The sequence below is a fragment of the Perna viridis genome, chromosome 11 (assembly GCF_037379345.1).
Source record: "Perna viridis isolate PV_CMFRI_1.1 ecotype Kerala chromosome 11, ASM3737934v1, whole genome shotgun sequence".
Taxonomy (NCBI): domain Eukaryota; kingdom Metazoa; phylum Mollusca; class Bivalvia; order Mytilida; family Mytilidae; genus Perna; species Perna viridis.
The window spans coordinates 26,811,449-26,827,541 of NC_142455.1; the positions used below are offsets into that span (position 1 = coordinate 26,811,449).

Below are 16,093 nucleotides of genomic sequence, written 5' to 3' on the forward strand. Positions count from 1 at the left end.
TCGAAAGTGGCTGGGACATTACAAAGTCCAAATGGTAGTACTTTGAATTGGTAAAGTCCTTTATGGGATGTGAAAGCAGTTTTTTCTTCACTTTCTGATGACATTTCACATTGCCAATAGTCTGATGTTAAATCAATAGTGCAAAACAATGTGTTTCCACCCAAAGCATCTATCGAATCATCAATTCGCGGTAAAGGATATGCATCCTTTCTTTTAACCGAATTCAGGGCACGAAAATCAATACAGAATCTAACAGAGTTATCTTTCTTAGTTACTAACAAAATAGGACTAGACCAGGCACTAGAGCTAGGCTCTATCACATCATTTTTCAACATCTTATCTATTTCATCTTCAATGATTTGTTTTTGAGATAGTAGAACCCTACGAGGTGGTACGCGAATAGGTTTTGAGTCGCCAGTATCAATAGAATGTTTCACGATGCCAATATGATCTAACTGTCCATCAGGACCGGTAAAAATGTCCAGATATTCTATAATTAATTTTTGATAATTTCAATTTTTGTTCTTCAGTCAATTTCGAAGCAGCTTTGTCAATGAGATAATTAAGATGTTCTGGTACAACAAAATCTTTAGACATATTAATGTTTTTATCATCATTTGATAAAGGTTTTATATCAATCACTGGTTCTAGTTTATCTAACAAAGAATCTTTCTTTAAATTGACAGTTTGATTTGTTAGATTAATTACGTTAACAAAAACAGTGTTATCTGATTTTTGACAAAGTGTCCTAGCTATCACTAAGCCTTGTTTATTTAAATCTCTTCTAGGTTCTAATACAGAAGTAGTATTTAACTTTTGTCCAAATCTATGCCCTTTTATAACCATTTCTGCCTGAGATGGAATGGCTATGTTTTCAGAAGCTTTTATGTGAGCAAAGGTTGTAAAACCAAGTTTATAAAGCCTTATCTTATAGCCTGCTATTAGCATGTGTGATTTAGAAACAACCAAAGAAACATCAAATTGGTCTAAGAAATCCGTGCCTAAAATTCCAGACATTTCAAATAAATCTGCTATTATAAAGTCATGTTCAAAAACTTTGTTTGATAAACTAAATTTTAACTTCATTTGGGCACTTTCAATGTTTTTATCAGTTTTATTTTCTTTCTCAGGTTTTTGTTTATTTTCTCGGCTGATAGCTCAGACTGTAAAAGGCAAATCGTCATCTTTCGATTTTCGAGAAATTGATTGCGATTTTGTGAAACCCTCGTATTCCACGGCGCATGCAATTGCAGCTTCAAGAGTCTGCGGATGTGTAAATTGGACATGCTTTTCCATTTCAGGATTGATTAACCCTAAAATAAATTGGTTAATTACCAACTGCTTCAAGACATTATTGTACTCATCATCCGGGTACGCGAGTCTTACAAGGCGACGGAGCGAATATCCGAAATCTTGTAGACTTTCATTTTGTTTTCGCATTCTTGTTCTAAACTGACATCTGTATGCGTTAACTTGTTCCTTTGGATTAATACGTTGAGCTAAGATGTTTTTAAGTGCTGAATAATCGTTCACTACGGATAATTTTAAATCACCGAGTAACTTTTGAGCGACTCCACGGAGACTCATGGCTAAATTGTTGGGCTTTCTCAGAATCGGACCAATTGTTCCATTTAGCAGTTTTTTGAAAGTGAACAATATAATCTTTCCAGTCAACCGATTTACCGTCATATTTTTCCGGTTCTTTTCCTCGTCTGACGATGGGCGTATTCACTCTAAATCTATCGGCACATAAATTTGGTGGAAAACTGCGGTATTCAGGCGTGCTACTCGAGTTAAATCCAATATCTCTACTTGAAATGGAATTATGATAATTTTGACCAAACCTAAAACTGTCATCGGATATGTCTTGTCTTGAGGAATAATTTTCAGAATAGCTTTGCAATGGATTGTTTATACTGTATTTCTGATTTGATCTAAAGCTATTCGTATGTTCTCGGTCACGATTTGCGCGGTTATTCTCATTAAGATCATACATATAACGCGATCTATTTCAGTCATAATCTCTACGAGAGTCTTACATATGAGATACTTCAGTACTATTTCGGATATACTCAGGACGATGTCTTTCAGACAGATCATTTGCTGATCATTCTCTGTAAACATCGGAAGAACCTGGAGTATAATTTGAAGTACTAGAGCCCTTGTGTATTCTATACTCAGGAGTTTCGGGAACGTATTTTACTCTTTCATTTTGGTCTCTATACCTATCTGGCGATCTTGAATACCGACTATAAGTGTCACTTTCAGATTGTAATTGAAAGCTAACATGTCTGCTTTCACGCGGTTGAAAACTAAATCTACTTACTTCTGGTAAATAATCGGCAAATCGTCATCATATGAACTATCAGAGCGAGCTTCAGCCATTTTATTTTTAATTTGTTTGATTTTCATAGTTATTGATTTATCTTATTGCCAAGTACTTAAGCTTCAGATAACAATTTACACTGGCCACCAAAAATGTAATAGGGCGGGTTCTGACAATATGCTTATCCGTACCCCCTGTGTACTAGAATGGTCTAGCATTGCTTTTATATATACATATCTGTATATATCTGTCTGAACAAATAGAAAGAAAACGTGTAAAGTACTCTATATGAACCTTCAAACGAAACAACACGACAGTGTGTACCATAATGTTGCAGCATTCTAGACTAGTTCGTTCCACTGATAACTGAGCTTTTTAAATGGCAATAAGACTCAAGACTTTATTAGTTTTCATATTTTATATACCAGAACTTCAACATTTGTAAACATCAGTATAAATATTTCAAATTCAACAGTGTAAAAGGTTTGTGTAAATGTTTCAAAAATAGAAGTAATTTATGCAGTAGCACTTTTCAAAAACAATAGGGCTTTTAAATAGACGGCACTGGCAAGGTAAATAAAGAGGACGGACTAAAAATTAACCCTAAAGACAACGCACATTGATGATGGACCTAAATTAGCTAAGTAAGCTTTATATTTTATTTTTTACTTCATTTTAAAGTCAGAATTCAGTTTGAATTTTAGCAAAGTTTAAATCAAACTATATAAATTTTCAAACCAACATTTTGATGGAGTTTCCCCTGATATGAATCAGGTTTCCAAAAGTTAGTAAGAAAATAGAAGGATTTATACAAATCCTATGATCTATGAAACATACTTCTTAAGCGAATTCCAAGACAATGTGTAAATTACACATTTAGACTACATGTAAATCTTATATCAAACTTGTTTTAGTAAAGAAGTAAAATTAGCTCTACAAAATTTTAGTCTAAGAAGACAATCATTTAAAATGAACAATACCTACAAGTAATTGTTAAATAGGACTATCAAATCCGCTAAACAGTATTGAAAACTATATCTGCCAAACAATCACTTTACCTGGCCATGTGTATTAAGGGGAGATAATAATGAAAAATTAACCAAAACCGTCACACTACCATAGAAATCCAGGACAAACATTCAGCTTGTATTTATTTTATTTTGCTAATATATTTCTGGTGTTATTGCCGTTCTATTAAAATGTTTTATGTACATGAATATACATTATCATACTATTTAAAATAAAATCTGACAGATGGGATTATTGTAATTATATTTTTTCAGAAAAAGTAGCTATGTGTTGGCTGTTTTTCTTCAATGGTGAGAACTCAAAATCACTCACTCAAACCAGCGGTGGACATACTATAAAAAAAGGGTCCAGTTACACTGTTCGTGAACTGGCATGAAAAAAAAATCTGGTTATTGAACTGTTCACCTATTAACAATATATATCATAGAGTAACCAAGTAACAGCGGTTATAGAAAAGGATAAGGAAATACAAGTATATTTTACATTTGTATACCATCACAATCTTCATATATTATCAGTTATTTTCATTAAACAACCAGTTTAAATAGAACATAAAATTAACAGAAGTAAGATATAAGAAAAAAACCTGTGAAAAATTTGTAGATTTTTTTATTTCAAGATATTTTGGACAACACATCACCACTTATAAATATGCATGTGTAATCATTTGTTAAAACAATGAAATTACAAATGTATTGAAGTCTCGTGTACAAAAATTCAATACTTGCCATGATGTATTTCCTCGTTTGTAACATGAATATTTAAGAACAAGATAAAACAAAAGTTAATTTAAGGAAATTATTAGCATCTCCAATTTTGAATTGAAAAGAAACAGTCGTAGTTCGCTCAGGTTCCACATGCTAAGATCTAATACAATATAATTCGTGGTTGTATTTTGGGCTTCAGAATAGAAATCTGTGTCAGTTTGTTTTTGTTAACCACACAAGTCCATATTTTAAGTTTGTGACATTGAGACACTTCTTATCATGTAAGAATGCTGAATGCTGTTTTTCAAATACAAATGTACATGTATGCACAAGTCAAGCTTAATTATTTGTGTTTTTTTTACATCTATGTGGTCTTCGTCAATCTGAGGTTACTGGTATTGGTGCTACATGCCAACATATCAAAATAATTGTTGAAGAGTAGCTATCCCTCTTGCAAAGAGAATTTATTTTCCTGCAAGGAATAAACATACTCTGTCTAAATATTTCACCAATTGGACAGTTATACATTACATTTTATATTATAGCAAGCCATTGTGAACAAAAATCAATATTTTGTAATATTAGAAAATGAATTTCTGATATTATAAAATCGTTTTTTTAATATTAGAAAAGATTTTTTAATTTTAGAAATTCAATTTGTAATATTAAAAATATCATTTTCTAATATTACAAATTCCTGATTTAGAAATATTATAAAATATCACACATTTTGCAAAAAATTGAATTTGTAATATTAGAAAATCTGTCACATTTTCTAATATTAAAAAAATCATCATTGAATACGACAAAACAATTTTCTAATATTAGAAAATCAATTTCTAATATTCAAAAATAGTTTTTTAATAGAAGAAATTCAATTGAATTTTTAATATTAAATAGTGTTTTGTGATATAAGAAATCCAATTTCATAGCTACAAATCGATAGTAACATCGTCTAGAGGACCCAAAAAATCAGCCTGCTTAATGTTCGTCAATCATATTGAAGGCGTGGAATATACCATTACTTCATCTTCATCAAAATGTCGATTTTTCCCCTCAACTTTCATATTTTCAACACTTTATTTACTAAGCTTCACATGATGTAATGGGTAGTATTTGGTATTTTTAGAAAGCTCTGCGTCATTCCTATCATGAAATCACATTATTGACCAATCAGAACGCAGGAGGTGCAATTGTGTCAGTTAAATATAGCCCAGGGGTATTCCTTACTTGAAAGAAAATAATCACGTCCCCCTTTTTGAAATGATCGTCCCGACAAATCGTTGCACCTTTAGGGTCAGTTTTTGCTCTAAAACATATCTTAAGTCTTTAAATAACATTTATTTTTGAATATTTTAGCGATTAACTCTGTGAAAAGTGTGTATTTTATGCTTTTTAGCAAGCATGTTCACTTCCGGTTTATTTACAACAAAACCCAAAACGAAAATTACATTATCTTCTCTTTCCCGCGTGACCAATAAGTGGAACTCTCCTGTCAGCGCGGCATTCCCACTGGTAAACATATGTCAACACCATTGAAACAAACGGTGATATATTTGTCAAATGATGGAGTTAGCCAGCGTCGTATTGCAGAGATACTTGGATTGAGTCAGTCAGGCCTCAGTAAATTTTTGGAAAGATTCCGACAACGGGGTGACAGTAAAAATAAACGTCGAAGTGGCAGGTTAAAGAAAACAGATGAACGAGGGGACCGAAAACTTTTGCGTTGTGTAAAATGTGGTCGACTTCAAGGTTTGAAGGAAATTACAAACAAGGTAAACAATGTGATACCCATTGCTATATCTTCGAGGGCTATTCGTAGGCGATTACGTTTTCATGGGTTCACAAGACAGAAAATTCGGAAGACATTAGTCAATTCGCACATAGAATCGAAAGAAGTGAGTACAATGGTGTCGATCGAAACTACGATGGACTTTGAAAAGAGAGTGGAAGAGGGTGATATTCAGTGATGAAACACAGGTGGTTATCGATCAGAACATGCGTTTATGTATGGAGACGCCTCGACGATATCTGGCGACGAGAATGTCTTGGCCTTAGTGGAGGCAGCAAATTCTCGGCGATGTTTTGGGGTTGCATAACTTATAAAGGAGTTGGAACTTGACTGAAGTTCAGGGAAATATTAACTCTAAAAAGTATATAGAAGTGTTAGACACTGAATTATGGCCTGTTATTGTCCGTCATTTTCCGACAGATGATTATTTGTTTCAAGAGGACAGTGCTCCAGTCCACACCTCAGAGAGACCTAGCGCTGGAAAACAGAGAAACAATATCAAATGTATTACAATGGCCCTCACAATCACCAGACATCAACGTTATAGAAAATGTGTGGCCTACGATAAAAAATTGCTTGTGAAAAGACGTACTTGAAATTGATTATAGAGCAAAATTAGTAGAAAAAGTTAAGGAAATCTGGTTTTCACTTCTATTCATTACATCAAGAGTCTGTATGCTTCAATTCCAAATCGACTGCTTCACGTGATCAGGTCACAGGGTCATGCAACCAAATATTGACAACAAAAGGTGGGGAAATTGTTTATTTATATGAAATATTGCATTAAATGTAATACTGTTTTCATTTGTGTTGTTCAACATCAGCCATTTTGATGACTCACTTTTGGCCAAACACTGTAGGTCACATGCGTTAGCACTCCCCGATATTTATGAATATTCATTGCCAGCTGCTTAATCTGGTTCATAAACTGGTTCCCTGTCAATATCATAAGCGACTCAAAGATCGCTACAACGTACCTTTTTAAAACATATACTCATGACTATGCGTGTTTTTTGCTTGTATTAGAACGGGAAGTTTACATTAAAAGATAAAATGATCGGTTAGCATTTAATTTATGTAATATTACCCAGTTTCCGGTTGAAACATCGGCGTTTGTTACAATTAATATAATAATATAAAGTTCATATATATTATCAGTACACCGATATCTATATATAGCCATTCGGATCATAACGGTTACGTAAGATTTTTTCAGAAGTCCCCCGATTTTAGAGCATACCGCATTTGTACCATTTCGGATGTTTAAAGTATGCCAAAATCAGTAACGGTGAATATTTGACGATTAGCGATTTTTGTTGCTATTTTTAATATTATTTCTTATAATATAAAATCTTCGCCTCTAACACTACCTGACCAATTAAAATTAAATTAAGACCTAAGGTATTAATGTTCTGTATGTTGTATTTGAATGTACAACATGAGACATATATTAGCTTGTACCATAAAACTTACTGAAACTAAACCAAGGCAGTACTTGTTTCATTTTTCGCTATATACTTACAACTGGCTGAGGCAGCTTCAAAAAGTGACAAGGTTTGATATGTCTAGACATTTCATAATTGGTGAAAAAGGATTATGTGTGAAATGAAACCGGCATTACATACATTCTTAGGTAAGAATCCATTTAAAATTCATATTTTGCCAATGATTAGAGGTAAAAACGGTTGGAAAAACGTTAAAAATGTTTGGAAACAAGGTACAGAAAAAATGGTGCTTATCGATTATTTAAGAAAACTATAGTCTTTTTTGTACACAGATCTGTATTTTAGAAAGAAAACAAAAATAACTACATTTATCTTCCCCATAACATCATCCAAATCAAGAAATATAAATCTTGCAAAGTACCAAATTCAAATACAATTTTAAATGTGCTTTTTTATCTTTTAAAGTGCAAAGAACCGAATGACAAACTAGGACTAGTTACTTTTATGAATTAAAACTAAAATTAAATTAAGTGTTTTTTACATGTATGAATCACTTCTATATCATACTTGTGAAGGCTACTTAATAAGAAAATGAAACCAAAGGATAAAATTAAGCAAAAACACTATCATACAAAAATAGTAAAAATAGAATAACGCACAGAAAATTACACGACGTAAATAAGCAATTTAGATAAAACTAACGTCCGGAAGTGTAGACCGGATATTGTTTGGTTTTTATACCATTTATACACTGGTTGTATTGAAATGCATGTACATGTAACTATGTCATGTTTTCCTTGTCAATTGTAAAACGAAGTCCCAACTGTCTAAAGCGTAAAATGAAAATACATTTTTAAACTATCGTCAAAGGGTAATGAGAATGTGTTTGACAATCTTCAATGGACTTTAAATTCTATTTTTAATCACATGATCTTGATTTTTTTCGAGCCTTGTAAAAGAATAATTTTTAGCATAGGTAGGAGGGAAGGCATGCCAAACGTTAAAGGATGAGTTAACTTGGTAGCAGGTTGTGCACTAATCTTCGTTGAAATTGGATGTAACAGGTTTCCTTTCTTCAGATCTCTTCCCACTTCAGTTTTCACTAAGTTATTTCCTATCATGCCCATGCCCGCTGACAACCCTTGCTTACAAGCTTTTCTCAGCCCCACTTTTCTAAATTCCCGTTGCACCATTCCTCACTTTTTTTTTCAATGTTATCTTTTGCCAAACTATCTGTATGATTCTTGCCATTGCTGTCCTTAATCGAGTTCATATAACATCATCATGACTGGGTCTGCTTACTGGTTGTTGAATTGTGCTTTTTACAATCCATTTTTACTCTGTACGTACTTCCATTCGACCTTTTTTAATTTTTTTTCTCTCTGTTAGAGTTTAACATGGAGGAACACCCTCATATCCTTAGGAACTTGTTTACTGACCTGTCAAGAGCTTCAACCTGTAGCTGTGGTGTTTGGAACTTAACAGAGAGCTGGTGAATACATCAGTCTAGAAAGTAGAATTTGTTGATAAATCCAGGTCTGAAAGGACCTGGACAATTTCCCCCAGGATTCTGACCATATGTAGGGACAATTTCAAAAAGTGCCCACTTGTCCGGGATTTTCATTTTAGTTTTTAGAAAAATCTCTTAATGGTCCCACAAATACAAATTTGTGAGAATGTGGATAGATGAAACGTACAAACAATTGCAACAAAAATCGTTGAAAATGTATTTTCGACTTTGTTAGTCTAAATAAAACACTTTGAGTCGAGAACTCTATAGAAGCACATCTGCATCCATCACAGTGTATGCTTTTTGGCGTAGTGTGATTTTGAAAAGTTTTTTTTTAAAGTTCATGTTGATACACCTATTTTTCAGGTGTTTCACATTCAACCAAACATATCATCGAATCGTGGCGTATTCAAATGCCTATTTATATCATGTACCTGTTATAGTCTGTTTGTTTTATAAATCATTTGGCTTAATGCATTTTTATTTTTAAATATTTATGTATAATTTTGTCTGTTTGAATGTTGGAACGGCTATTTGAGTATTTGAAGTAAATATTAAAAAAAAGGCAATGTGCGTCAGGCTACACAATAAAACTAAGCTACTTCAAGCTCTTAAACTACTAAGGCACACAAAAAGTAACAGAAATATATAAAATGGAAATTACATTAATTCAGAATTATTCAGAATTCAGAAAATATTTCCCAGAGTTCGTATGTAATATAGAAATGGATCTGCAGTAAAAAAGAGTTAAACTATTTTGAAAAATAAATTTATAAGATTTTTTTGAAGATTTATAAAACTCAAACGGACTATAGTACGTTTCAATGAACACAATACCGGGAAAGTTGGCCCAAGCCCTTTCCATGGTAATTTGTTTTGTAAATCTTCAGTCACTCATTAACTCTCTCTTCTGACTGCTTGATGTTGCTCAAGTCTTTTAATTTTGCATAGAAAATTGTTATCGCAATAAACAACAACTTTTCCTATTAGGCTTAATGCAATTTCCATTTTATATATTTCTGTTACTTTTTGTGTGCCTTAGCAGTGTAAGAGCTTTTTGAATATTCATGTCAATAACTAAGTCATGTGACATTTAATGGTATTATTTTCCCAAACAAGACTAGTTAGGTCTAGTATTAATGGACCCCATTTTGCATGTATAGAGAAAGTTTTATGGTCACCTGTCTTTTTTTAAGACCAGGCTTCTGGACTTTTGTGGTTTGAATTTCATTCTTGCCCATCTAAGCATACCATCAAACGCTTCAAGTTTTAGTGTACTGGTAAATTTTGTGTATGACGGTTATATCATCGATAAAGCCTCTGCTAGGTTGTAGTCTAATGCCTTAATATATATATATATTTTTTTTCATCTTTTTGTTTTTTGTTTTTTTTTACCTATTTTAATGATTCTCATTACAAATAAGATCACCTATATATTGCAGCATGTTACAATAACACTTTCTATGTGCTGCCGTGATTGGTATTTGCTTTACCGATAAGCTGTGAGATGGTATTTGTTCTAAGCATTTTGGAATACCTGGAATGGTACCTTCTGCACAGATGTAGCAATATTTTACTTGCCAATATACAGAACTATATCTCAACACTAGATATTGTTAGATGGTTCTATATTGTTGGATTGTTTTGTAGTATTCCTCTTTAGTGGTGTTTTCCAACTTACCAGTTTTCCTTTCCTCAATATCACCTTTACTAGCATCCATAATCTCGGTAATTTGTTTGGACATTTCCTGATAACTTTTTATGGTATTCAACTTGGGCAAGGAGCTGATCGTAACTTTCTTTACCACCTACGGTATATCTTTCCAGCTTGGTATACTGCAGTTTATTAGTATGGTTGGTTGTCCCACTCAAGTGATTCTCTGAGATCTTTTTTTTCTTAAGATCTGCATGACCGTCTTCTAGATGGTTCTCAGTTTCTTCTTTACTAGTAGTCATAGTTCCCGACTTCTCTCCATCTAGTGTTAATTTATCCATGATAAATCCTGAATTTTAGTAGCTATATGTTTTCGCATTGTTCTTTTGCTTTCAGCTTTCCGAAGGGAAGTTAATCTTAATCTTATAGTATCTCTTACCTGCTCAAGACTTCATGTTTTTATGCCTCATTTGACCTTTTTTAAACTTAATTATGAAAATAATGTTTGTTCCATAATGTTAAGAATATAAATAACTAATTTCAATACCTTCTGAGCAGCTCTCAAAAGGAGAAAGATAGAAAATTATGAAACCCAGTTAAAAGACCTTCTTATGTTAACATTTTAGTTCACATATAAATCTTGTTTCTTATGCAATGCAGAAAATGTCCGTTTTCTCATAGAAAAAAATACTTTTGATATAAGACAGTGACATTATCATTATTTCTGGTAGATAAATTGATACATTTTGATACTCTAATATAGTGATAAGGACGACTGTATTATTTTTTCTATTAGTTTAAAATAACCTTAATACCTGTGCTGCAGACATAAAATAAACCTGCGGTGAAATTGTTTTTTTTATCCTACAAAAATATTTATAGTTGAAATGTTTAAAAGAAAACTACTTCAGTAACCCACCCATGCTAGTATTCTATGCAAAAGCGATGAATAATTCAGGAAATTTATTTCTTACTAACCCGAATAATTCAGTCGTTATATTCCACTCACTATCGATCGCTACAGTAAGTCGTGAGTCGGAGAATCGATGACGGTGAGGGCTTGAATTATTCGAGTTAATTTCTTACTGGCTGAAAAGGTTTGTCAGTCTTGTTTGATTGTAAGGAATTCAATGTCAATTCTCTTCTTTGTACTTATTTACAGTTAAAACTTGTCAAGTGTAAACTAATTATGTACTTCTAGTTTATGCTGTCTATAAATTTATACTATTAAGTACGGCCAACCTGTCTGTCAGGTATCGATCAATATCACTAAAACTTGGTAATATTAATTTTATTTTCAGTAGAAGAGGCCATAAATGATACCAAAATGGTGGAAATTCATGATAATGTTTTCGGCGTTTACCATCCAGGTGATCACTTTTGGAATAGGGGGCGCTATCGGACTTTACAGTATAGAGTTCATAGAATATTTTAAGGTGTCTGCTGCGGAAGTGTCTATTGTTGGTGCTGTGAATCTAGGTGTTTTCTTGGGAGCAGGTGAGTGTTATTTTTTAAGGATTGTTTTTTTTTTTTTTTTTTTTTTTGTTATTTTTAACCAGGTAATACGAGCATCGCTTGGGTTTAAAAGTTGGAAGAAAAAACCCTCATAATTTCGTTTCTAATCGGTTAAATTCGAAATTGATATTTGTCCCTTTATTCAAAGCCTTATTTAGTTGGAATTGTTTGAATTGCGGATTTTGGACCGATCGACGTTAATGGCGTCACAGTACCAAGTTTATCGAAAATAACCTTTCTTGCCTAGATTATAATGAACAATCATTTAGATTAATAAGCAGGACCAGCAAGACCTCCCGATGCGCACGAGTTTAACCTATTTGCTGCTCGTGTCTGCGGCATTTTCATTTTGTATAGGACCTAGTTTTGCAGTGCCAATCGGATTAAAAGTATTTGCACGCGAACATTTGTTTGTTATATCTAGAGACTTGTGTGAGTGTAACAGGCGAGTTGAAGTTTTTATGTGTTGTTACATATATTTTAGAACTAATATAGATCTTAGCTGTATTTTTAGATCGATAAGATGACTAAACTTGTGTCCTATATTTGTCAGCTTATAAATATCTTTTATCCACACATAATCAACTATATATTGTGTGTGTTACTTAAAGCAGCTTATTGTGCTTAAAAGTGGCTTGAACAGTTTTGAGCTCAAGTAAATAATTTCTTGGACAACTTCACCATGACGTTCTATTCGTAGCGTTAAAGACAAATATGTTTTTGAAGTTAGTGTCCTAAATTAGGACATGTGATGCTTATTAACTTTGCATGCGAAAAATATAAGCGTTGGGATGTTTCTTTGTATGTAATTCATATTAAATGTAAAACAAAACAATATCCAGACAGTTTCTTTTTTCTTTTGTTGGGTGATTTATTTTAAAAGTAGACGATGAAAATATCCATATTGGCACACTTTTTAAGCACAGAATGGTGAATTTCCTTTTTTTAAATGAATTTTGATCTCATACAGGCCAGTCGTAAAACTTTCGTTCCAAATGAGATCTTGAAGATATATTATAACTTACTCTAAATTAACAAGTAATAGCAAAACCAGAATTCCAATCGATTGAAAATTTATAAGTAAAATAATGCGTAAACACCAAAGGGACTTTCTTCGAGTAGTCTGTACCTCAAATGTGTTAAAGAGTAATCAAGGGAAGCAAGGTTATAGCGGTAATCAAAACAATGTAAATGTTAAACCTTTATTATTTAAATTTGCCCATTCTTTTATACATTTTGAAATTTGCAGGTCGTATCACGGACTAATTTGACAAATATTTGATATGATTTTTTTTTTCATTTTGAAGTTTTGCCATATTTTCAACAGTATATGCTATAAGTTCATACTTTATTAAACTTTGCATGATGTTCGTGTGTGTATTCAAATTATATGTTGACAAGCATATGATGTTGACGCAGATTCGATATGGGTCTTTGCTAACAAAATTACAAAATGTAATGCTGATTCAATTAGACTAGTATATGATGGGTGAAAATGTTCCCAATTGTTTTCAGATATTTATACTCCGCAAACAAAGTTTTTTTAAGTACATGCTTTAACGTATTTCAACTGTTTTCAGGCCCAGTTGCAAGTTATCTAATGAGACGTATGAGCTACAGAAAAGTTGCTGTAATTGGTAGTTTGTTAAGCACGATTGGCTTATTAGTTATGCCATTTTTAAACAACATCATTCTCCTATATGCTGTTTATGGTGTGTTGGTTGGATTGGGGTTCGCCATGGCATATTTGCCGTCTAGTGTTTTGGCCGGTTTGTACTTTGAGAAGCATCGGAGTTTGGCCTCTGGTGTTGTTACTAGTGGTTCGGGGCTAGGTCAAACTGTATTCCAAATGCTGTGTCATGTCCTCATACAACATTATGGATGGAAAGGATCACTGTTCATACTGGCTGGTTTGATGCTGCAGTGTTTAGTATGTGCAACTTTATTATTCCCTTTGCCACCTAAAGCATCCAAAGAAGAAGCTGCTTTGATTCTTAATGAAAACTGCCATATAAAACAAGTCCTCAATGGGAGAAATGCTACTGATGTCAATAGTGAACAAAGCGAGATAGAATTAAAGAAAGATAGTAATGGCATTTGTCTTACAGAAATAAGTGAAACATATCAACCTAACGGCTGTTCCTCGGAAGCAGCCATAATGCTTCAAGAGAATAATCCTAAAATTGATTCAAATCATTCATCTACAACCTCGACACAGCAATGTAATATTTTGTCTGACTTCAATTTCCAAGTTTTCTTCTGGAACAACTTGCTATGGAACATGGGAATAGCTATTTCTTGGGTATTAGCTCCAGAATATATAGTAAAAATGGGTCTGACTAAAGCGAACGCTGCCACAATAATGACATTGGGTGGTTTTGGGTGTTTCATTGGTTGTATTATTGGCGGAGGTCTTGGTAACATACAACGTTTCAGTCGCTTATACATGTATATTATGTGGAATTTGGGAACAGGTGTTTCTATTATGCTAATGACAGTCAAAGTTTTTCAGACGGTAGCAGCATTGTCTTGTATAATGTTTGTTAATGGCATAGCATTTGGTGGAGTTTTAGGACTTCTTGTCATTTTTACAGTTGATCTCCTTGGTGAAAAGGTATTAGGGGATGCATTTGGTTACCTCATGTTGAGTAATGGGCTTGGAAGTATAATAGGACCGCCGTTGGGTGGTAAGTATATTAAATAGTTGATTTTAGATCTCCCACCATCATTTCTTAAGTGGGAATTTTGGTATCCACTTTGACCGTTCAACAAATCAATTTGAACATAGAAACCCCAGTCATTCCGAGCATCGCATGTTAGGCTAACGGTAAACGTTCAGTCAAACCGGAATATTTATCAGACAGTCCTACAGACAGGGGTCAGGGAAGTGAATTCAAAGTGAAAGTAGTCTTTACAATGATGTAAAATTAAAATATGCAATTGAAGGACCAAGAAAAAATAAAACACGAATTATTTACAGTAACTAGATCCGCTTAACTATTTTTAAAAAAGTGAACAACCGTTTACCTATCATGTCTCGCCTCCTTCAGCCATCGTCCCTTTTTAAGCTCACCTAGCCATAGGCCATGTGAGTTATTGCCATTACTTGGCGCCCGACGTCGTCGTCCGTCGTCGTTGTTAACAATTTTTCAAAACTCTTCACCTCTGAAACTACTGAACCAATAAGAATCAAACTAGGTATGAATGTTCCTTGGGGTATCGTGCATAGAACTGATATGGGGATTTTTGATCCACCGAAAAACATGGCCGCCGTTACTAAAAATAGAACATTGGTATCAGAGTAGTTTTTGGCATATATTTCGAAAAGCGTTAGGTTTAGCCAAATTCTGGGTAAAAATGAATAAAGTGTTCAGCATGATGAGATATATATGTGGTCAAATTTTCATCTTAATCTGTTAAGCCATGTTGGAGTTATTGCCCTATTTCAACGGGGTTTTTTTTGCCATTTTTAATGTTATTTCTTTCAAAAATCTTCTCCTCTGACACTACTTAACCAATTGGAACCAAACTTGGTATGAATGTTCCATGGTGTATCATGACAAGAACTGAGGTGGGGATATTTGATCCGTCGAAAAGCATGGCCGCCGTTACTAAAAATAGAACATTGGTATCAGAGTAGTTTTTGGCATATATCTCGAAAAGCGTTAGGTTTAGCCAAATTCTGGGTAAAAATGAATAAAGTGTTCAGCATGATGAGATATATATGTGGTCAAATTTTCATCTTAATCTGTTAAGCCATGTTGGAGTTATTGCCCTATTTCAACGGGTTTTTTTTGCCATTTTTAATGTTATTTCTTTCAAAAATCTTCTCCTCTGACACTACTTAACTAATTGGAACCAAACTTGGTATGAATGTTCCATGGTGTATCATGACAAGAACTGAGGTGGGGATATTTGATCCGTCGAAAAGCATGGCCGCCGTTACTAAAAATAGAACATAGGGGTCAGACAATAGTTTTCGCATATATCTCCAAAACGGTTAGATTAAGCCCAATTCCGGGTGTTAAAAGAATAGGCCTGCAGCAGCGCTAAGCTTGTCGTAAAAGGCGACTAAATAGTGCTCAGAACCCTAGCCTGGGGCTAGGGCGCTCTGC

At 33.5% G+C, this 16,093-nt stretch overlaps 1 protein-coding gene and 1 pseudogene across 5 annotated transcripts in view; one reads left to right on the plus strand and one right to left on the minus strand.

Moving 5' to 3' along the window:
- The window catches only part of LOC148603543 (monocarboxylate transporter 14-like), a 36,136-nt gene that overhangs the window by 14,385 nt on the left and 5,658 nt on the right, over positions 1–16,093 (plus strand). The window contains exons 1-3 of one of the 5 annotated variants that reach the window (XM_088552609.1): positions 2,788–2,970; positions 11,765–11,960; positions 13,559–14,665. In XM_088552609.1, the coding sequence (XP_088408735.1) occupies positions 11,780–11,960; positions 13,559–14,665 (1,288 nt within the window). In that variant the 5' untranslated portion in view covers positions 2,788–2,970; positions 11,765–11,779. Of the gene's footprint in view, positions 1–2,787; positions 2,971–7,324; positions 7,488–11,764; positions 11,961–13,558; positions 14,666–16,093 lie in introns of those variants that run through there. The other 4 variants (XM_088552606.1, XM_088552608.1, XM_088552605.1 and 1 more) reach the window with 4 other exon arrangements.
- On the minus strand, positions 1,159–2,101 carry LOC148603544 (uncharacterized; annotated as a pseudogene).